Source organism: Bubalus bubalis, chromosome 11 (genome assembly GCF_019923935.1).
Source record: "Bubalus bubalis isolate 160015118507 breed Murrah chromosome 11, NDDB_SH_1, whole genome shotgun sequence".
Lineage (NCBI taxonomy): Eukaryota > Metazoa > Chordata > Mammalia > Artiodactyla > Bovidae > Bubalus > Bubalus bubalis.
Window position 1 is genome coordinate 38,440,512 of NC_059167.1, and position 24,327 is coordinate 38,464,838.

At 38.4% G+C, this 24,327-nt stretch overlaps 1 protein-coding gene across 2 annotated transcripts; it reads left to right on the forward strand.

Moving 5' to 3' along the window:
* The first annotated feature begins 7,972 nt into the window (after nucleotides 1–7,972).
* Nucleotides 7,973–23,566, forward strand: BLOC1S6 (biogenesis of lysosomal organelles complex 1 subunit 6). 2 transcript variants are annotated; one of them, XM_025295518.3, is made up of 6 exons: nucleotides 8,024–8,170; nucleotides 8,604–8,704; nucleotides 12,248–12,389; nucleotides 17,827–17,914; nucleotides 19,849–19,935; nucleotides 20,582–23,566. In XM_025295518.3, exons 2-6 carry the CDS (start codon nucleotides 8,695–8,697, stop codon nucleotides 20,699–20,701), a joined length of 447 nt encoding a protein of 148 aa, XP_025151303.1. In that variant the 5' UTR covers nucleotides 8,024–8,170; nucleotides 8,604–8,694; the 3' UTR covers nucleotides 20,702–23,566. The 2 variants fall into 2 exon arrangements, with proteins under 2 accessions (XP_006076383.1, XP_025151303.1); XM_006076321.4 differs by lacking the exon at nucleotides 8,604–8,704 and having other exon boundaries at nucleotides 7,973–8,170.
* The last annotated feature ends 761 nt before the right edge of the window (nucleotides 23,567–24,327 follow it).

A 24,327-nucleotide genomic window follows, 5' to 3' on the forward strand; every position in this document is an offset into this window, starting at 1 on the left:
GTCATGTCCGACTCTGCGACCCCATAGACGGCAGCCCACCAGGCTCCCCCGTCCCTGGGGTTCTCCAGGGAAGAACACTGGAGTGGGTTGCCATTTCCTTCTCCAATGCAGGAAAGTGAAAAGTGAAAGTGAAGTCGCTCAGTTGTGTCCTACTTTTAGCAACCCCATGGACTGCAGCTTACCAGGCTCCTCCATCCATGGGATTTTCCAGGCAAGAGTACTGGAGTGGGGTGCCATTGCCTTCTCCATCATATGTCATCAGGAAATACAAATTAAAGCAACTAGGATGGCATCACTGACTCAATGGACGTGAGTCTGAGTGAACTCCCGGAGTTGGTGATGGACAGGGAGGCCTGGCGTGCTGCGATTCATGGGGTCGCAAAGAATCGGACATGACTGAGCGACTGAACCGACTGAACTGACACACTTATAAGACGGCCAAAATTCAGAATACTGACAACTCCATATGCTTGCAAGGATATGGAGCAAGAGGAACTCTCTTTCATTGCTGGTGGGAATGCAAATGGTACAGCCAATTTGGAAGATAGTTTGGTAGTTTCTTCCAAAACTAAACACACTTTTACCATATGATGCAGCAATCTTGCTCCTTGGTATTTACCCAAAGGAGTTGAAAATGTATGTATGCACAAAAATCTACACCTGGATGTATACAGCAGCTTTGTACGTAATTGCCAACTACTGGAAATAACAATGATGTCCTATAGTGGTGAAAGAATGAGTAAACTGTGATATATCTGGACAATGGATTATTACTCTGTGCCAATAAGAGATGAGCCATCAATCCATAGAAAGACTTGGAGGAACCTTAAATGCATATTGCTGAGTGAAAGAAACCAATCTGAAAAGGCTACATACTATATGAGTTCAAATATATGACATTTTGGAAAAGGCAAAAGTATGAAGTAAAAAGATGAGTGGTTGCCAGGGATTAGAAGGGTGGGAGAAATAAATAGGCAGTGCACAGAGGACTTTCGGGACAGTGAAACCATTCTGCATGATCCTCTAGTGGTGGGTACATTATTTTCCTTGTCCAGTTTCAAAGAATATACAACATGAAGAGTGACTCCTAATGTAGACTATCAACTTTGGGTGATAATGATAGGTTCTTTTTTTAAAAAGTTTTATTTTGCATTGCTGCTGCTGCTAAGTCACCTCAGTCGTGTCTGACTCTGTGTGAGCCCATAGATGGCAGCCCACCAGGCTTCTCTGTCCCTGGGATTCTCCAGGCAAGAACATTGGAGTGGGCTGCCATTTCCTTCTCCAATGCATGAAAGTGAAACGTGAAAGTGAAGTTGCTCAGTTGTGTCTGACTCTTTGCAACCCCATGGACCATAGCCTACCAGGCTCCTCTGTCCATGGGATTTTCCTGGCAAGGGTACTGGAGTGGGGTGCCATTGCCTTCTCTGATTTTGCACTGGGGTGTAGCCTATTAACAAACAATGTTGTGATAATTTCAGGTGATCAGTGAAGGGACTCAGCCATACATGTACATGTATGATAATGACATGTTAATGTACATTCATCAATCATAATGAATGCAGCACTGTAGTGAGGGATGTTGATAATGTATGTGCAGTAGAAGATATCTGTATGCTTCTCTTATTTTACTGTGAACCTAAAACTGGTGTTAAAAAAAAATCTATTTTGGACTGGGGTCCAGTGCTTGAGTCAATCTATCATTGCAGGAAACACAGGTTTGATCGCTGGTCTGGGAAGATTCCACATGCCACAGGGAATCTAAGCCCCTGTGCCACAACTACTCCATGCTGTAAGTCATGAGCCACAGCAAGAGAAGTCACTGCAATGAAAAGCCTTCGCACTGCAACTACAGAGTAGTTCCTGCTCGTTACAACCAGAGAAAGCCTCTGAGCAGCAATGAAGACCCAGTGTAGCCAAAAATTAAAAAAAAAAAAATTTTTTTTTGTGAGTCTATTTTAAAATGTCAGAGGCCATTGCTTTTGACCTCTGCATATATTTTACAAACTTTCTGGCGGCAAGGTTAGAAGAATGGGTTGGTGAAATAATCCATGGAAGAGTATGTTTTTTGGATAAGGCAAGAAAGGAGTGATGGAAATGTAGCAGAGTTACCGTGGGTGGAAGAATTTTAGTACTTTGCTCATGTGAAAGAATATTTCTCATGTAAATATAAGAAAAGTGGTTAAAACTGCTTAAGACACCTTTTCAGGTTGGTTCACCATAGACAAAATGGTAAACTGTTTTGCTTTAATGTCCCAACTTCTCTGATTTTCTACCTCCAATTCCCTTCTTTCCTTTTTATTATTTTGCAAGCACAGCACCCTATATGAATGTTTTCAAATTTTCAACACTTTAATCCACTAGAAGGAAAGGTCACAGGCTGTAACATCTTTCTCTTATATATCTTCCTCCTTTCCATCGCTTTTCTTCTGCAGCCCCTGGTCCCTGCATTTTCCTCACTTGAATCTTTTTGTCCTCCCTCCTCCATTCTTTCTTTCATTTTTAGAAAAGAATGGGGAGAGATGAAGGGAAGGGACAAGCAAATCCTGTGAGAGAATTAGGTCAAATTAGGACAGTTTAAAAAAAAATTGAATCAGCGTATCCTAAATATAGGACACCCTGATCAATAAAAGGAATAGAAAATATTCATGTATTAACATTTTTTTACTTGAGTCTGCTATCTAGCTATTCCCCTTATGTTAGCAAAAATGATGTAGTAAAATTTAAGGAAAATGGCAAAACTGAAAAATAGAAAAAATATTTTGTGTATTTATTGCAATAGGTTTGCTTTCCCTCTTTTGGAGTTCAAGTTTCTTGAAATCCAATGCATTTCTTTTCCTTTTGCTATGAATACATACAGCATTTAGCTCTTTCTTGATATCATTTCTTTGGACTAACTTCTCCGGAGCAATATGACCACATTTTGTGTTATTTTTTGTCTTTGTAAGTTCTTTTGATCTAAAGAATTATACAACACTTTTCTCTTTTTCTCTCTTTTTCTTTAATCTATGTTATTCTTGTTTTCCCCAAAAGTCAGCACCTTGAGGTCTTTGAGCCTTAAGTATATTCTTGTTACTTATGGTGTTTTTGTTTTTCCTGTTAGAAGGTTTAAGTAATATTTGCTCTGCATATTACATTGACCTGTCCTTCAAGATATAGCTTAGATTAATTTCCTCTATTAAGTTTTAAATTTTTCTCTAGTTATCTCCCATTCATGCACTATACAACTGCACACCTGTGGCTGGCTGAATAATGCCTTCCCCTCCCCTGCAAGTGTGTTCACTTTCAATTCCCCAGAATCTGTGAATATTACCTTACATGGTACAGGAACTTTGCTGATATATTTAAAAAGAACCATGATGAGATGGCGAGACTATCCTGAGTTATGCAGGCAAGTTCAATGTGATCACAGGTCCTTATGGGTCCTTATGAGGACCAGAGGATCAGAATAGAGGAGGAGACGATGCAACAATGGCAGTGGAGGGAGAAAAGGCAGTGTGAGGTGGGGTCATGAGCCAAGCAATGTGGCTACCCTCCAAAAGCTAAAAAAGGTAAGAGGATTCTTTCTCAGAGCCTGCAGAAGTAAGTAGCCCTGCCAAAACCTTGATTTTTAGCCCACAAAGGCTTATTTTGGACATTTGACTTCCAGAATTGTAAGGTAATAAATTTGTGTTGAGTTAAGCTACCAAGTCTGTGTTAATTTGTTACAACAGCAATAGGAAACCAATATGACATCATGATGTATTATATATTCTTCTAGGTCTGTCCACATAATTTAGTACTTTTCCATCATGCTCTCTAATTCTACTATGTAAATGCTAGAATATAAATTCCTGCTGGACAGCAACAAGAATTTTTGCCCTTTTTTTTTTTTTAAAATGACACTCTACAGTGCCTAGTCCAATCTCAGGTACTCAGTTATTTTAAGTGGATTATAACTTTGGTGCATAAAAGAGAACGGCCACTACCATTGGGGAAATTAAAGGTACTTCAAAAGATGTATATAACTCAATGAACTGTTTACTTATTTGGTATCAAATTCCAACCTTTTGGTTTTGAGAGGTGTTACATGCAGTACTAAGTGCACAGTATTTGATTAATGGAGGCTGGAACACAGAGTGTCCTCAACAAGGACTACATGCATTGAGTTGAAATCTGTGGGGATAAAGAAGAAAAAGAAGATAAAAGCAACATGGGTCTGGCATAAAGTCCTCCTTGTCATTTTTGTCACACTAAATAAAGTTAAAATGCTTTAAAAGAACATTACTTCTTTTAAATGTTCTTTTTAAAAAACATTTTAATGAAAATATTTTAATGTTTAATTAATTTCACCTATTAAACTTAAATATCTAGTATTTTAAAACCCAAGTAATATGCTTAATACTGTGCTAAGAGATAAAGGGGTTACAGACAACTCATTGAACAAGGGTCTATTCCAAAAGGTTTTAGTATCTGGTTAGGAGATAATGCTGACAATCAACTAAGGTTACCAGGATTTATTAAGTGCCATCTAATGTAATTCAGAATGTGGAGATTACAGATACTTGGAATCTGGGGCTGGAGAATCAATACTTCATTCAGTAAATATTTATTTAGAACCTATTTGGTGCTCTGTGAATAAGTTTCTGTTTGGAGTTTGCAATCTGATACAGGAAGTCAACAGAAGCAACTAATACAAGAATGGATTAAGTGCTAAATAGCAGGAGGATGCTTGTAGTTGGGAAAAGGTTATTACTGTAATTCCTGAAAGCAGAGTTGAAAGGGGAGGAGGAATTGTGAATGATTTTACAGTAGTTATTCTTTTGGCCAAGCCTTGAAAGATGATTAAGACTTTGAAAATAATAAAATATTCCATGCATGAAAGGGCATAGTTTTGGGGAGTATGCTCAGATGAAACAAAGGATGTTTGAAAGACAGTGCATTATTTTATTATTCCTATTCCTATTACTTTCCAAATGTTATTATTAACAAATAACCACAAACTTAAGGCAATACAAATTTATGTATTATCTTAGAGTTCTGTAGGTGAGCAGTCCAATACAGATCCCACTGGGGTAAAACTGAGACATGGCTGAGTTCCATTCTAGAGGCTCTAGTGGTGAATCCACTTCCTTGTATTTTCCAGCTTCTAGAGGTCACCGCAATTCTGGCCAGTAACCCTCATCCTTTACTTTCGAAGCCAACATTGCATCTCTCTAGTCATTCTTCATAGTCACATCTCCTCCCTGACTCTCTTCTTCTGCTTCCCTTTTCCAGGATTGAAGCCCCCTGTGATTACCTTAGGTCCACTCAATAACCTCGGGTAATCCATTTTACAGTTGGTGGGACTAGCAACCTTAATTATGCTTTTGTACTGTGGAAAATTCTGAAAGAGATGGGAATACCAGACCACCTGATCTGCCTCTTGAGAAATTTGTATGCAGGTCAGGAAGCAACAGTTAGAACTGGACATGGAACAACTGACTGGTTCCAAATAGGAAAAGGAGTACGTCAAGGCTGTATATTGTCACCCTGCTTATTTAACTTATATGAAGAGTACATCATGAGAAATGCTGGACTGGAAGAAACACAAGCTGGAATCAAGATTGCCGGGAGAAATATCAATAACCTCAGATATGCAGATGATACCACCCTTATGACAGAAAGTGAAGAGGAACTAAAAAGCCTCTTGATGAAAGTGAAAGAGGAGAGTGAAAAAGTTGGCTTAAAGCTCAACATTCAGAAAACGAAGATCATGGCATCCGGTCCCATCACTTCATGGGAAATAGATGGGGAAACAGTGGAAACAGTGTCAGACTTTATTTTTGTGGGCTCCAAAATCACTGCAGATGGTGACTGCAGCCATGAAATTAAAAGACGCTTACTCCTTGGAAGGAAAGTTATGACCAACCTAGATAGCATATTCAAAAGCAGAGACATTACTTTGCCAACAAAGGTCCGTCTAGTCAAGGCTATGGTTTTTCCTGTGGTCATGTATGGATGTGAGAGTTGGACTGTGAAGAAGGCTGAGCGCCGAAGAATTGATGCTTTTGAACTGTGGTGTTGGAGAAGTCTCTTGAGAGTCCCTTGGACTACAAGGAGATCCAACCAGTCCATTGTTAAGGAGATCAGCCCTGGGATTTCTTTGGAAGGAATGATGCTAAAGCTGAAACTCTAGTACTTTGGCCACCTCATGCGAAGAGTTGACTCATTGGAAAAGACTGTGATGCTGGGAGGGATTGGGGGCAGCAGAAGAAGGGGACCACAGAGGATGAGATGGCTGGATAGTATCACTGACTTGATGGACGTGAGTCTGGGTGAACTCCGGGAGTTGGTGATGGACAGGGAGGCCTGGCGTGCTGTGATTCATGGGGTCACAAAGAGTCGGACACGACTGAGCGACTGAACTGAACTGAACTGAGTGAAACAACATGTTCACAGGTTCTGGGGATGAAGTCTGTGGACATCTTTGGTGAGGGCATTGTTCTGCTTACCACAGGTAGTAAGGAGCACCTAACCCTGAGAGGAGAGAAGGCCAAAAGAGGAAGGGGTGTGAATGCACTGATAAGGTAATTGGGGAGCAAGTTTCTGAGGCTGGATATAAATTCTCATTTTTTTTTTTTTAAACAGATTTGCCTGTTGAATAGAAAATTGTTTGGACAGGCAATTTGGAGGTGCAACATTCAGTTCAGTTCAGTCGCTCAGTAGTGTCCGACTCTTTGCGACCCCATGAACCACAGCACGCCAGGCCTCCCTGTCCATCACCAACTCCCGGAGTTCACTCAGACTCACGTCCATCGAGTCAGTGATGCCATCCAGCCATCTCATCCTCTGTCGTCCCCTTCTCCTCCTGCCCCCAATCCCTCCCAGCATCACAGTCTTTTCCAGTGAGTCAACTCTTCGCATGAGGTGGCCAAAGTACTGGAGTTTCAGCTTTAGCATCATTCTTTCCAAAGAAATCCCAGGGCTGATCTCCTTAACAATGGACTGGTTGGATCTCCTTGTAGTCCAAGGGACTCTCAAGAGTCTTCTCCAACACCAGAGTTCAAAAGCATCAATTCTTCGGCGCTCAGCCTTCTTCACAGTCCAACTCTCACATCCATACATGACCACAGGAAAAACCATAGCCTTGACTAGACGGACCTTTGTTGGCAAAGTAATGTCTCTGCTTTTGAATATGCTATCTAGGTTGGTCATAATTTTCCTTCCAAGGAGTAAGCGTCTTTTAATTTCATGGCTGCAGTCACCATCTGCAGTGATTTTGGAGCCCACAAAAATAAAGTCTGACACTGTTTCCACTGTTTCCCCATATATTTCCCATGTAGGAGGCCACTATTACAGTTTAAGTGAGAGGGTTTAAAGTAAGGAGGTAATCATTTTATTGGTCTGAGGCAGGTTCTGCCCATTTCTGTTTTTCATAAAAATTCATGACATCATCCCATAGGATGTCAGTAAGTGCAGTTTACAGTAATTTGGCTGAATTTGTTCAGTGGATATTAATAGATGCTGCAAGGCAGGCCTTACACAGTTCACCTACAATCAACAAGAGAGATGAATCTTGACAAACTCCTAGTTAGCAAGGCTGAAGAGAGCTAAATGTGAATTTTTAATGGGTTCAAATTGCAGTCCTTAAGGTATTTCCTTAATAAGGACACAAAAATGAAAAGCTGCGCCTGGTCTACTGATCAAAGTCCGACTACTGGCCCAGGCTCAACACACAGCTCGCTGGTCTTGGAGACCAACCTAGCCCCTTCCAGACACCGCCTTTTTCATCCCGCCCCCCGACCACCAGAGTCGGGGACTCGAGGCCCGCGGCCGCTGACTTATCAGATTCCCAGTCCCCACCCCACTAGCACTTCAGCTGGAACTCCGAGAAGCGCCGAAGGTGGGTGGGGGGGGGGGGGGGGGGGGGGGGCGGGGAGGATAAAAGGCTGTTGGGGGGGGGGCGGGAAGGTCCGCTGTCACGTGCCCTGAGCCTGCCATCTTCCGCCTTCGTCACTTCCGGGTGCGACCGTCGCTTCTGTCCGGGTGGGCTCTGCACGCATTCGGCGCTTCCTCACTGCGTCTGACAGTCTGTGCAACAGCCCCTTCCCTGTTCCCAGCGGGAGGGACATGAGTATCCCTGGGCCACCTTCCCCGGACGGGGTCCTGGCAGGGCCACCCGAAGGCCTGGAGGCCGGGGACTTGACGCCGGGTAAGTGCTATTGGGCGGGGCGGCGGTCTCACCCAAGTGGGTGGGTCTCAGGGCTGCCCAGCGGGAGTTAAGTTGCTTTCAGCAGCTGCTGACCCGAGACTCTGGCCGCAGCGCGGAATAAGGGAACCTTGCCCTGCCGGCCTTCCTACCCAGAGGAGGGGGCGGGAAACGAGATCTTGTGGGTGGAGGCGGGGTGGGAAAAGATGGCGTTTGGGGTGCTTTTCGTGGGGGTTGAAAGTGAAGCCATTCTGAATTTGCTTATTGACTCCAGCACACTGTTGGCTATTTGTTACAAGTTAGTGGTTGAAGATGGATTTGCCAGGATGATTGGTTTGTTATTCAGAGAGCTGAGGTATCCGGTATTACTTACCACTCACTCATGAAATGCTTGTCTTGCTTGTTGACCTTATTGCATCCCTGTTTCATCCTGCAGTCTTTTTCAACCCGAATTCAAGGAAAGATTTAAACCTGAATGGCCTACGGCATCTGTTGAATGTAATGAATCGACTTGTACTGCATCCGTAATGGTACTATGTATGTGTATGCACCATCCTTGGGAGAATTGAGAAACAGTTTCTGTGTTCTGTGGTTCAGATGAGGAACCCTAGATACGAAAGGCTGCAGGACTTTGGACGTGCCTTTACTTGTACTTCCTGTTCCAGAAATACAGAACTTACCGCGAAATAGTGCTCTCAGGTCTTTCTTGGTCATGCTTTTCCTCAGTGATCTCCCTCTTCACACCTTCCTAAGTTGCTTCTATAAATATGACTTCCTTGTATGTAAATGCAGATTGGGTCTCTGCTGCTTGCTCCTACATCTGCTTTCTGGGTACTTTAACATGGTTATTTTGCACTAATCTTACCCTACAGCATGTACTTAAATGTAGATGTCTGATCCTATTAATGGTGCCAAGTCATGATCTCTTGAAACTTTGACATTATTCTTAACTCTTTCCTCCCACCCCTATCTATTCCAAGGGATTCTACCCTACAAGTTCCTTCTCCCCTTTGTATTTTCACCCTTTAACAATAACAGTTGTAAGGCTAGTCCACCTCCAGTCTCTTACTCTTCCATCCCATCTATCACACTGTCACATCACTGCCCCAAGATATAGGTACCATCATGTCATTTACTTGCTTGGAAACCATAAATGGCTCCTTACTAAATTAAGGGCCAAACACGTTAGCTTGGCACTCAAGGGTCGTCATCGCTGGCCGCATAGTCTTAGAGCTCACTACTGAACATCTCCCATGCTCCAGACACCCCAAACTAACCTCTCTTTCCAGAGCAATCCTATGCTTCTTCCTTTACTCTTGTTGCATCCCTTCTCCAGTCTTAGAATTCTTCCCCATTTGGAGATAGCCCTCTGTAGGTTGTGGGTGGAAGTGTAAATTGGTGCCATCTCTTAGGAAGGTAGTTTTCCAATGTCTGTTAACAAATGCATAAACCCCTTGTCCCATTAACCTAGTTCTAAGAATTTATTTTACAGAAACAGTGACATGAATATGCAAAGACAAGCACTGCTCACTGCAACATTCTTTGAAATAGCAAGAAGTGAAATAGATGTCTTATTTTCTGTAGGTGTCTTAGTCTACTTGGGCTGCTGTAACAAAATAACATAGACTGGGTGGCTTAAACAGATATTTATTCCTTGAAGCTCTGGAGGCTGTGAAGTCCAAGGTGTAGGTGTGAGCAAAATATGTTCCTGGTGAGGACACTCTTCAGATCTTGCAGATGGCTGCCTTCCACTGTGCCCTCACAGGGTGGAAGGAGAGAGTACTGGTCTCTCTTCCTCTTATTTTAAGGCCAGTAATCCCATTATGGGGGCCCTACACTCACACCCCATCTAAACTTAATTATTTCCCAAAGACTCCCACCTCCAAATACCTTTACACTGGAGGTTAGGACTTCAGTGTATACATTTTGGGGGAGGACACAAACATTCAGTCCATAACAGCAGGGAACTGGTTAAACAAAATATGGTAGAGTTGTATTATGTTAAAAACAATGGAGTAAATTCATCTATGTTGATACAGACGATACCTGAGATACATATTTATGAGAAAAGTTACAGTATAAGCAATATTTCATTTGTGATAAAAACAGGGTTTAAGCATGAGTTTGCAAAGACAATTTCTTGAAGGCTATTTAAGAACACTCCAGAGTGACTCTGTCTGGAATAAGATAGCGAGAAGGCATATTTTTACTTTTCAGGTTATGCCCTCTTCTATTGTATTTTAAGTTTTTTACAATGAGTAACATTTAAAAAGAAAGAAAAAAGAAAGAAATGAAAATTCTATCCCATTCTTCAAGCTTCAGCTCAAATGCCCACACCTCCTTTAGAATTGGTCCCCAATATCCCTGGTGAAAGTAGTCTTTCTCTCATCCAAGGGCACCTCTCACATTCTCTGATTGCCCTGTATTGAGCCCTTTCAGGGAAGGGGACTTGCCTCATTTATTGTTGTGACCTCAGAAACTAGTGCGTACAGTATACATGCAGCAAAAGTTTCTTGTCTCTGACAATAAAGTACCTTGAACTTAGGGAATAAATGTGTGTAAAAAGACAAGTAACCTAAACTCTTCCAAGTACTAACCAGAAGTCTGGGGTTGGGGTGGGGGGGAGGGTAGTGTCTGTGAATTAAAATGTTTATATAGCGTAAGGAAGGTGTATTGGTTGTTTTTCCTTAAGGTTGAAATATTCTTATTTGTTTCTGCTTATCTGTGATACTTTTGTTTTCTATATTTTTTTAAAGAGAGTTGCTGCTGTTTGCACTATTTTGTAAAGAAGGCTTTAGCAGTGGCATGAATCATCAGATATATTTTATTAGGTTCCCATCTGATGGTACATCAATGGCAATATCTGTACATACGTCACTTTTCCCATTACATTTTTATTTCATTTGTGGAGTGCTTCAGTTTCTAGCTAGCTCTTGTTTTAATATTGCCTTGCAACCTAGGGAAATCCAGTTTGTTCATGTGTTTCTCAGGATCCAAATAAAAACCATGCTATTTTATTTTGATCTCTAAAAGCTAATTTTGAATATATGACCGCATGTTGTTTTTCTCAGTCTTGCCAAAATTTAAATCTGTGGTAAAAACTATACTTGGAAAAGAGCTATAAACAGTGTATTGTGGTAAATGTATTCTATATAATGACCTAATTTGATATTATAGGTTATTACCAGATTATGATTAAAAATAGGTATTTCAGAGTTTAATATTAGTTTTAAAATGCTTTGTACTACAGTTTTAATAATGTGACCATTCACCATTTTTTTTTTTCATTCTAGACCAGTGATTCTAAAATCTTACAATCACTGAACCCTATTTAGAAAATGTTTTGTATCTTTCTTGGTACAAGTAGTGATTGATGGGTATTCATATTAGACATTTTTGAATGCCTAGCACAGCACAGGGCTTACACGGTTATTATTCAAAGGAAGAGTATGAATAAAATATTTCCTGGCATCATGTCTGGATTTACACAGCAATGCTTACTATACACTATCTTCTATGATAAATTAAGGTACTTGTTCTCAAGAGAGAAGAAATTCTTAGAAAATCTCTCTCCTGCTCTCTGACAGCTGACAAAACAACTGTCCTTTTACGTGTAAGTAATATATCAGGCTATCTGCAAAATAAATGTTTATCCATTTCAATCCATCGCATATTTTTAGGCATTGCATTTAAAATATGTATAATTTGGAAAAGAAGAATTTCTTACTTCCATTCAGTGATTATTCCTTCCTTTTAGGCCTCAGACTCCTTTAATAATTCATTGAAAACTCTAAATCCTCTACCCTGAAAAATACATAAACATGGAAATTGCGTGTGTTAATGTTCTTTTAATCTAGACCTAACCTTGTGCTAGTAACTTAAATTTATTTTTGAGTGCTCATAGCTTAATTTATAGAGGCTTCTCAGAAGGTAAAATTAAAAAAAAAAAAGTTACTTATAGTATCCTCTGTGTGTGTACTCTGAGCTCCACTGCCAGCCTCCTTCCCCCCATCCCTACTACTCTCTTATCCCTGTGTCAGTTTAAAAGCTTCTTAAATATGATTTTTTGCTCGGGGACAGGTTTAAGTGACACTTCTCCAGATGAAGGGTTAATAGAGGACTTGACCATAGAAGACAAAGCTGTGGAGCAACTGGCAGAAGGCTTGCTTTCTCACTACTTGCCAGATCTGCAGAGATCAAAACAAGCTCTCCAGGAACTCACGTGAGCTGACAAAAAACACTGATGCCCTCATCTCTCTTCTGGCATGGTCATAATTTACTGTATAAGTAAAGTGTATACTGTATTAGGGATAATACTTTATAGCATATAATACAATAGAGTATTTCTTTATCTTTTGTGATAGCAAATGGACATGGAGTAATTAAATTACACATATACTATACTGTGATTTAAATGTAAAAAGTGAGATGAATGCTCCTAGAGTATTTGGTGTCTTCTAAGAAGTGATTAGTTTTGGTTTCTAACCACTATTTTAGGAAAGTACTGTCTCTTGGGAATGTTGCAAATGGGTTTATGTCTATTTCTGAGTAGAGTTGCAAAATTGTCTCCATGAGAGTCACATTTGTTTTCTATTGTTGGTTCACATGAGTTGCCAGAAATTTCCAATTACCTCTTTTTGAGATGACCCATTTCAGTCCTAGTTAACGGAATGGAGCTCTACTAGCTAACTATAAGATTGGGGAATAAGCTAAGAGAGGAACAGGATAAGGGAGAATGGAACCCATAGTGTGTGATCAGAGTGTGAACCCAGAGTGTGATCAGTATGCAGACATTGCACTGACTATCAGTTCCCACCCAGAAATAAATATCTGAGTTTCTAATTCCTCTTGGGTTAGGACCTCTCTGAATTGCCCACACTGGCCTGTTATTTCTTGTTTGTGGTGGTCAGCTTTAAACTCGCCATGACCAGCTGCTGCCCCAAGGCTTACTCTTTGAAAACTGATCTCACAAACCTTTATTAGGGCAAAAGGAGAGGAGTAATCAACAACTGTGTCTATTTTGTAAATATTAGTAACCAGTGTTACAATCCTTGGGTTTGAAGAAGATAAATGAGTACAGAGATGATAAATGAGTACAAAGATGATACTGTGTTCTATTACATGTGGTACCCTACTGTAGTTAAGGGAGTTTGTAACATTCTTAGTTTTTTGCTAGTTCCAAGTGAGATATTTTTTTATTCCTTGTGTGTGTTATGTCTTACATTTTAATGCCAGTCAGTGCTTGTGGCAGAAAAGTCATAAAGATTTTGTGAGTGAGTTTGGATAATGTATGATAGACTGAAGGAGGGTAAGCAACTCTTCAAGCAAAACACATCTAGATAACACTTTATGTATAAAAAGCTGGGAATCAAGTAAATGGAAAGTGTAATTGGTGAGGACATTGGCTGAAATTTAGTGTTTGAATAGCCCCATTTATCTTCTTAGGCATCTGGACCATGATGATGAGGATGATAGTAATTTCAGCTACTATTTATAACAATTGAATATGATAAATAAGCAGTTAGTAAAGTTCTTAAGTGTTAAGGAAAGATAAGCACTCAATATGACAGCAAATTTGGAAAACTCAGCAGTGGCCACAGGACTGGAAAAGGTCTGTTTTCATTCCAATCCCAAAGAAAGGCAATGCCAAAGAATGTTCGAACTACCGCACAATTGCACTCATCTCCCATGCTAGCAAAGTAATGCTCAAAATTCTCCAAGCCAGGCTTCAGTGGTACGTGAACTGTGAACTTGCAGATGTTCAAGCTGGATTTAGAAAAGGCAGAGAAACCAGAGATCAAATTGCCATCATCCGTTGGATCATCGAAAAAGCAAGAGAGATCCAGAAAAACATCTATTTCTGCTTTATTGACTATGCCAAAGCCCTGAACTGGGTGGATCACAACAAACTGTGAAAAATTCATAAAGAGATGGGAATCCCAGACCACCTGACCTGCCTCCTGAGAAATCTGTATGCCGGTCAAAAAGCAACAGTTAGAACTGGACATGGAACAACAGACTGGTTCCCAATCGGGAAAAGAGTACATCAAGGCTGTATATAGTCACGTTGCTTATTTAACTTACATGCAGAGTACATCATGAGAAATGCTGGGCTGGATGAATCAAGCTGGAATCAGGATTGCTGGGAGAAATATCAATAACCTCAGATATGCAGATGACACCACCCTTATGGCAGAAAGCAAAGAAGAACTAAAGTGGCTGTTGATGAAAGTGAAAGAGGAGAGTGAAAAAGTTGGCTTACAACTCAGCATTCAGAAAACTAAGATCATGGCATCTGGTCCCATCACTTCATGGCAAATAGATGGGGAAACAATGGAAACAGTGAGAGACTTTATTTTTTTGGGCTTAGAAATCACTGCAGATGGTCACTGCAGCCATGAAATTAAAAGACGCTTGCTCCTTGGAAGGAAAACTATGACCAACCTAGACAGCATATTAAAAAGCAGAGACATTACTTTGCCGATAAAGGTCTGTTTAGTCAAAGCCATGGTTTTTCCAGAAGTCGTGTATAGATGTGAGAGTTGGATTATAAGAAAGCTGAGCACTGAAGAATTGATGCTTTTGAATTATAGTGTTGGAGAAGACTCTTGAGAGTCCCTTGGACTGCAAGGAGATCAAACCAGTCAATCCTAAAGGAAATCAGTCCTAAATATTCATTGGAATATTCATTGGAAACTGATGTTGAAGCTGAAACTCCAATACTTAGGCCACCTGATGTGAAGAACTAACTCATTGGAAAAGACCCTGATGCTGGGAAAGATTGAAGGTGAGAGGAGAAGGGGACGACAGAGGATTGGATGGTTGGATGGCATCACCGACTTGATGGACATGAGTTTGAGTAACCTCCAGGAGTTGGTGATGGACAGGGAGGCCTGTCGGGCTGCAGTCCTTGGAGTCTCAAAGAGTTGTACACGACTGAGCTACTGAACTGAACTGAGCTGAAGCAGACTTCAGAGAAAGAAAAAAGAAATTTATGGGTCAAGTTAAGAGCTTTCTAGACCATCCCATTGATCAGTGTTTCTGTTCTTTCAGTAATACCATGCTATCTTGATTTTTGTAGTTTCTGTAATGAAATTTGAAATTTGGTAATGTAAGTAATATAAGTCTTCCAGTTTTATTTTTCTTCTGTATGTCTTGGCTAGTCTGGGTCTTTGGCTTTCCATGTAAATTTTAGAATCGGTTTGTTGACATCTACAAAATAACTTGCTGGGATTTAGATTGAGATTGCATTGACCCTATGGATCAAGTTGGGAAGAATTGATATCTTAGCATGTGGAGTTTTTTATTCCATGTACTTAGAATATATCTTCCATATTTAGATCTCATTTATTTCTTTCATTAGACTTTAATAGCTTTTGCATATAGAGCCTATATGTATTTTGTTAGATTTATACCAAAGTATATTTTATCTGACAGGGATTATTGTCAGTGGTATTGATTTTTTATTCTAATTATGCATTGCTGGTATGTATGAAAGCAGCTGACTTTTGTATGTTAACTTTGTATTCTGAAACCTTGCTGTATTCATATTTTCATTCCTAATTTTCTTCTGTTGTTGATTCTTTGGGATTTTCCACATAGGCAATCATGTTTTCTGTGAATAAAGACAGTTTTATTTCTTCCTTTCTGATTGTATACTTTTTATTTCCTTTTCTTGTCTTAACTGCATTAGGATTTCCGATACAGTGTTGCCTAGGATTACTGAGAGTGGACATCCTTTTCTTGTTCCTGATCTTTAGGTGGAAAGCATGTAGTTTCTTACTAGATGCTGTGGCTATTTTTTTTTTTTAAAAGATATTGTTTATCAAGTTGAGGAAGTTTCTCTCTTCCTAATTTGATGAGAATGTTTTTAATCATGAATGTGTATTGGACTTTGTCATATGCTTTTTCTAAATCTGATAAGACCATATTATTTTTCTTCTTTAACCAGTTGATGTGGTGGGTTTCATTGATTGATTTTCAAATGCTGAACCAGCTTTGTGTATTTGGAATAAATCCCACTTGGTTGTGGTATATAATTCTTTTTTATACATTGCTGGATTTGATTTGTTGGTATTTTGTTAAGGATTTTTGCATCTATGTTTGTGAAAGATAATGGTCTATAGTTTTCCTTTCTTGTAAACTTTTCCTTCCTTTCTTCCTTTAGTTTTCCTTCCTAAAGTTTTCCTTCCTTTCTTGTCTTTATCTGGGTTTGACTTTAGGATAATGCTGGCCTCATAGAATGAATTGGAAAGTGCCTCCTTTGCCTCCATTTCTAAGGGAGAGGGTGGAAAATTGGTATAATTTCTTCCTTAAATGTTTGGTAGAAACTGTCAGTGAAGTCATCTTTCCTGGTACTTTCATTTCTGGAAAGTTGCTAATTATAAGTATAGGCCTGCTTAGATTATCTTTCTCCTTGTGTGAGTTTTGGTAGTTTGTATCTTTCAAGGAATTAGTCATTTCCATTCTAAGTTATCAAATTTGTGGGCATAGAGCTATCTGTGGTATTCCTTTATTATCCTTTTTAATGTCCATGGGATAAGTAGTGATGACTCCCTTTCCATAAATTATGTTAGTGAGTTGTGTCTCCTCTTTTTCTTTGTTAGTCTAGCTAGAAGGTTATAAATTTTATCAGTCTTTTCGGAAGAACCCACTTTTGGTTTCTTTCTGTTTCTGTGTTTTCCAGTTGTAACACTGTGTTTTTGCTGTCCTACTTGTCTTGGATCATTGACTTGCTGAGTTCTCCTCTCATCCATTCAGTGTTTCACCCTCTGTTATCTCTAGTCAGAGCTGAAGGGACACTTGGGACCTGTGGGGTTTGTGTGCTGAATGAGGAGATGTTATAACTGACCTTCAGTCTCTTCATTGCTATTTCTTTTTGTCATCATTGTTCTCTGTTTAACATAGTTTTGCAAGCACATCATGTCATACCTTTGTTTGTCTATATTATTCTTCACAGTATTTAATTAAATGACCCCCCCCCCCCCCCCCCCCCCCCCGCCCCCCACCGCCGTGTCACTTATTCCTGTGATCCTAGCATTGGTTGATCTGGAGAAGAATATCAGAGAAGTTGGTTTCCCTTCCTCAATAGAAGGTTTTTTTTTTTTTTTTTTCCCCAATAGAAAGTTTTGAATCAGATTTTAATGAGAAATCTTAGAAATTACCTGATGTGACCTTGTTACTTTGTAAATGAATTTAGGTCCAGAAAAACTAAATTTCCAAGATAACTCAACTGCTTATTATCCCTTGATACTGCATTTTCCCAGCTCTAATCTAAAAATTCATGACTTCTTTTCCTTTATGGTAATGTTACAATTTTAATATATATAAAACATCAGATTCTTGGGCAAGATAGTATAAAAAAACTTTTTCAGGGATAATACAGAGAGTTGCTAGAAATAAGTAATAAAATAATTAAAAATAGTTTGATGTTACTGGATTCTGAAATTGAGGCCAGAATAAAAGACATATTTAGTTATCAGAATGTGGCTTTGGAATATTATTTTGAAAAAGGTTATGTTAAACTAAATAAGCGTTGGAAAGTCAATAATTTCCAACTTAATCTACTTTTAGCATTAACCAAGATGAATGTGATTCCTTTTACTGAACAATCACTTAAAGTATATCGAGTTTATTTTGGCTGTATGCTTTTGTTTCAGACAGAACCAAGTTGTATTATTAGACACACTGGAACAAGAAATTTCAAAATTTAAAGAATGTCATTCTATGTTGGACATTAATGCTTTGGTAAGTATGATTTGGGGGTTTCCCAGGTGGCTCAGTGGTAAAGAATCACCTGCCGATGCAGGAGCCACAGGAGATGTGGGTTCAGTCCCTGTGTCAGGAGGATCCATTGGAGGAGGAATTGGCAACACACTCCAGAATTCTTGCCTGGATAATCCTGTGGATAGAGGACCTTGATGGGTTACAGTCCGTGGGATCACAGAGTCAGCACTTACTCTCAAGTATGATTTATTTGACAACAGCTTAGAGACAGGTTGTTTTAGAAATAGTTTTATCCTCCCAATTTTGTATTTATGTATGTTTGAGATTTTTTTTCTCTAATAAAATTTAGAATGTGTTGTTTAACAGGAAACCTTGATTTACTTTATTAGATCTTCTATTGTCTTGAATTGTTAACTTTCAGATGTTAAACTTGTGATAGGAAATTGAACTTGTATATGAAAGTCTGGAGTAGATCTGCTCATAAGTAAAGATAATAAAGAAAAGTAAACATAAGGAATTTTGGGGGTGCTGTTTTTCCCCTTAAGGAAGACCCTCTCTCTTTATCAGGTACATGGTTTTTAAAATTACCATTTATTTAATTGTATGGTATTTTTGTAATGCTATAACAAATTAATGCTGAAAGAGACTGTTTGACTGTCCTTCATGGACCCTTTGTATCTTTGAATATAAGTGACAGTTGAATTTCACCAGAAGCTTTTTAGCTTTTTGATGAGAGGAACTGATACACTTTATTTTAAGAAATGGAGAATTGACAGAAATAAGGAACTTGTGGCTGCCTTTCTCTTTACCCTGAACATTAGAAATAGTGTAGTTTGCATGATTTTGTGGGCTTTCATATATATGTCAAAAAATGGACTTTTCATTGGAAAAATGTGGCTGATTAATGTTTTCCTTTTATAACAATCGAAAATCAAGTCCACCTTCTCTAGTGTTAGGCAGTGATGTGTGGTTGTAAGTACAGTCTCCTACTCAGTAGTCCCTGATTTGTGAAAGAAGTGGGCAAAACCCACCAACTTTTGTCTTTCCCACTGAGTTCATATAGCAGCAGAGCACATATTTGTTGAATGAATTAAGGATAAATGAAAGAACCAAGAAGATGTAATACTGTTGCTTCCATCTGAAGGGGCAGAAACTAAGTCTTTTTCCTTCTCTCAGCCCAAGAGTGGTTTTGATTGTCATGTAGGAATTGATAATAGAAGGCCAGAGAGAGAAAGAGGGTCTGTAAGCTCTTGAGCTCATCAGACTCTGACTTTACTTGTAGCTACGTTAAGGCTGCTAAGCTCACTACTGACACATCTTTCATTTTTGTTACCTGATCTTCTCTCTCTGTCATCTTGCTTCCTGAGAAAGAAGTGCTTTTTTCCTTCTCTCCTATCTCTGGCTAAAATGGAAAGTCTTGTACATCATTCATTGGAAAGAAAAGTGTCCTTACAAAGGTTATTCCCCTTGGTCTGACTTCAGAAACCCAAAGAACATGACCAAACTTGTCCACAGCCTTCTCAGGGCTCTCTGGCCGCAGCTTGGTTTTTCCAGATGGGAACTGTCCTGTGTACCCTGCTCGGTCTTTCCCTTGTAAAGGCAGTACAGAGTGTTTTACTTTTCTTGAATGAAACTGGTACCCTTGTTGGATAGTCTTACTAAAATTTCAGGATTATACTGCATGTTTTTAAGGCAAAATGTTATTTGTACACAATATAAACGTCTGTTTAGTAACTTTTTAATCAATCTGAACTGAATCCAGTATTCTCAAAAGCCCTACTAGTGGTTTAAATTAAATTTGAACTTTTGGAATTAAAATGTGGAGATAATTAAAGCTTCAAAAGTTTTGACTAATTTAGGAAGAATGAACTATAACTTAGATGTTGGTTTATTTATCCATTTTGATATTTCAGTCTGTTTTAAGTTGACTTTTCATTTTACTTTTCCATCTTAAGTTCACTGAAGCTAAACACTATCATGCCAAGTTGGTGAATATAAGAAAAGAGATGTTGATGCTTCATGAAAAGACATCCAAGTTAAAAGTGAGTTGAAAAATCTTTTACAGTCTTTATAGAAGTAGAGGATTGTCTCTTTTTCTTCAGAATTCATTTTCTGACTTTTTATATATTCATATACAAGCGCATACTTAATTCATGGTACATTAGTTTCTTTTAAAACACATTCTTATGAACACCACTGGGCTTTTCTACTAATAGCTGGGCTAGTGGGCTCACATTCTCTGAATATGTCACTGTAATTGTCATTTAATAGGAGTTTTGAGTAACAAACTTTTTGTATCAAGGAGATTTTAAATTACCTAGAACATTAAAAATTGTGAATCACTATATTGTATACCTATAACTTATATTGTACAGCAACTATACTTCAATAAAAAAATTGGCCAAGACAAATTTAAAAGTTAAATATGAAATTTATTACTATATAAAAGCACCATTACTTAAATTAAAAAAAATTTTTTTAAGGTTATTTTCCATTTACAGTTATTACTAAATACTGGCTGTATTCCCCCTGTTGCACAGCACATCTTTGAGCCTGTCTTACACCCAGTAGTTCGTGCCTCCCAGTTGCACTCCCCGTAGCCACTAGCCCTACTGCTTTTAAACTAGGCCATAACCTGTAAGCCTTTTGTTCTCTTGGCTTTTATTTTATTTTTTTTTTTTGACTTAGAAAAGAGCACTTAAATTGCAGCAGAAGAGGCAAAAAGAAGAGTTGGAAAGGGAGCAGCAACGAGAGAAGGAATTTGAAAGAGAAAAGCAGTTAACTGCCAAACCAGCTAAAAGGACATGAGAAGTCAGATGTTTGTATCCTTCCTTTTCCTGTTCATGTTCTGGATTTAAGACGATCCGGTGTAGACTTAATGTTAAGGTAGTGCCTTATACCACTGTGTTCTGTTTTGAAATCCTTTTCCAGGAGTGCTGTCTCTCTTCATTTCAGCCATTCAAGAAGCTTTTTTTCTAAGTAGAAGATATAATGTTGCCTGGTTTGGATATTTGGATATTTGTATTCAACTTTGTTTTGCTTAATTTTTAAATTCATTATTTTGGCCTTAGGTCATTTATAAACTGAAAAATGGTTTGATTGTTTTAATAGTCTAGACTCTTTAAATGGTTAAAATTTATTATGCATTGTTTAGCTTCTTAAAAACTGTGGATTTGAAAGTTTCAGTTTCTTATTTTATGAAATGATTTGCCTTTCTGACAATACAATACTGGGTTTTGGCAGTTGCCTTTTCATTGTTTGGTTAAGAAATGCCAACTGTTTAATCACATATGCCACTGGAAAAGAGGTGGTATAAGCCTTTGTGAAGAACATGATAAAAATGTATGTACACAGGAAATATTAGCATCTTAGACATAGGATAGGTGAACAAGATGCCATAGAGGTTCCACTGACCATATACTTTTATCTGCTTCCTAGCTTTGTTTTTGCTGTTTAGTTCTTATGCAGTTCTTGGGTTCAAAGTAGATTATATCTATTCCTAAAGTTGGGTGAGGGTGGTGTAGCTTTCACACAAATGCACTTAAATATTTATAATTTTTAGTCATCCCACTCTGTGAGATACAATTGTGAAGCTGATAAGATAATGAACTTGACTTCCCAAGTGGAAAGTGTTACTGCTATTTCCAGCTATCCTCTGATTTGCTGTTTGGCCTTACGTGTGGTTACTTTTTTGTGCTTTAAAAAAAAATTCTTAAAGTAGAATTATACATGGCAACTATCCATTTTACAGATAGTGACAAAAATGGTGGAAAACTAGTAAATAACTTCTTCACAAGGGAGGCAGCATGATACCCTTGGTGTTTTCTAGATCCCCCCCCCCAGTATTAAATGTAGAAATTTATTATGTGAGGGAAATATTATGAAGTTTCATTATTTTAAATTGAGAGTGTATTATTCACTGTTTTAGTATTATTTAATATCCAACTGATGTCCAATCTCTGTTACACAGAGACTGTACAGAGTAGGTTAGGTTACAGATTATGATTAGAATGTGTGTCTCTCATAAACTACATTACATTTGGTGGGCTGGAAGCACTACCTCTGATCACATCCCAGAATGGAGAAAGCATTTAGATTTACGTTAAGTGCTAAGAACCAGTCTATTTAAAGATTTTTCCTTCTTTAGTGAATTATGATCTCACAGTTCACTTGACTTTGACCGTATGTGTAAGAGTAGAAATACATTTTATTTTTAAAAGCTAAGTGTTACCCTCAAAACACTAGTTAAAACTACAGGGGTGGCAGGATCGTGAGTACTGGCAGGACGTCACCTAAACTGCTGAATGTGCTCATTCACAACCCGACAAATCTGTGCATTGTTTCTTAAGAGTGGTTTGTGGTCCACCTGTGAAGATTATTTGAAATACTGGTTCTTGGATACCACTCTCAAACTACTGAAGCAAATCTGTTTGCTTTTCTTTTTTTTCCTGTTTTTTTAAAAAGTTTTGTCAAGTGACTCAGATGTACTTTATAAGTTGAGAACCACTGGTCTGGTGATCCAGGGCAGAGTCTTCCAGTCTAGGCTGCATATTATCACCTGGAAGCTAAAAAAAAAAAAATTTTCTGGAAGATTTTTACTCATTAGTTCTTAGATAGGGCCCATGCACATTTTAAGGACCCTCCTAGATATAAGTCTGATTCAAGGAACCACTGGTTGAGACTTTGTAGTGATTAGATTTATAAGGAATAAAATAATGTGAAAGCTACCCAGTAACTCTTGGGATTACTCTTATGAATAAATTCTTAAACTACTGCTTTTGATACAAAGTCAGATTTAAGACTGAAATAAATAGTCAGGAAATAGGTATAGAATTCTGGTAAACTGAATTTTTGTGATCTATTTTAAAACAGATCATGTTTATTGAATGAATGGCAAGGTACATATATTTTTAGAAATGTATTTACTTTTTGAAGATTTCTTAAAATGTCGAGAATATGTATTGGCATCCACTATTTTTGGGGCTTCCCAGGTGATGCAGCAGTAAAGAATCTGCTCGCCAATGCAGAAGACTTTTGTAAGAGACTTGGGTTTGATCCCTGGTTTGGGAAGATTCCCTGGAAAAGGAAATGGCAACCGACTCTGGTATTCTTGCCTGGAAAATTCCATGGACAGAGGAGCCTGGTGAGCCCCAGTCCATGGGTTTTAAAGAGTCTGACACTACTGAACGACTGAGCACACACCACTATTTTTAGGTCAATTGTAAAACAGAAGTACTGTTACCTTGGTAATTAAAATCTAAAACTTTCGCTGTATTTCAGTAGCATACACACATATCTTGTTGACTAAAACTGAGCAGAACCCTTAAATTAGTCTTGCTGTTTTTTGTACAAAATAATGAATTGGTACTTAAGTTGAAAAAAATTGCCTTTGGTATTTTGTTTGAAAAAAACTGCCTTTGTTTTGATTATGTTTGTATATGTTTCAGTACGTATATCATATACGTACTAAAGTGATGGGAATTAATTTTGTATTTACTTTGCAGGAAATATCTTGTAAATATGCAGACATTGAATGTAGTACAGATTATGTCCGCAGTGAGCTTTTTGGTGGGTACGGTTTATACATGCCAATTATATAACTTGTCTGATTTTGAGCTTGTAAAAATGAGAACTCGTTTTTACACATTTAATAAAGAAAAAAAGGTCTGTGAATTATCCAGTATCATCTCTCAAGCACTGGTGTGCACCCAGCACTGTACACTTCACTTTATGTACTTTATTCAGACATTCTGTTCCTTTGCTTTCCTCTCCTGTCATCTTCGTCTCAGTGTTCTCTGTAGGTGTGTCACAGAATGACTGGTGTGCTCATGAGATCCTTTTCGAAAAGGTGATGGCAAGTGTTACGAAAAGATTCTAGCTGAAATAACCCAACTTTATAAAATTCTTCTCTATTTGAGAATAAGTTATACTTTCAGTGGTTTGGTAAAAAGTGCTTCATGAAGACCATGCATAGCCTATGGAAACTCCAACTATAATAGAATATTTTAGGTCAAGTTTTTTATTTTTTTAAGCTGGTAGTCCTTGGGCCTCTGGAGGAGGGATTTCTGTGGATGGCTTTTGAAAGAGACATGAATTCTCATAAATTTTTCACAGAGATTTGTATATATGTTTCTCAGGATTGAGTCTACAGATTTCATTAGATTCTTTTACAAATATATATATATATATATAGTTTCCTCTAAAGCAGTGATTTTTAATCATTAACATTCAGACCTCACTGTGCACATATTTTAAAAAGTAGTTTCTAGGCTTTCCTTTTGAAGGAAGATTGTTCCTATTTTATATGTTTGTTCAGAAATTATGCTTGTACAGGTGACTCAGACATTTAAGACTTGTTCTAGTTTAGCTCTGCTTGCGTGTATGAGGCCAGGTGCCATCTAGTCTTCAGGTTAACATTTGAGTGAAGCTATTCA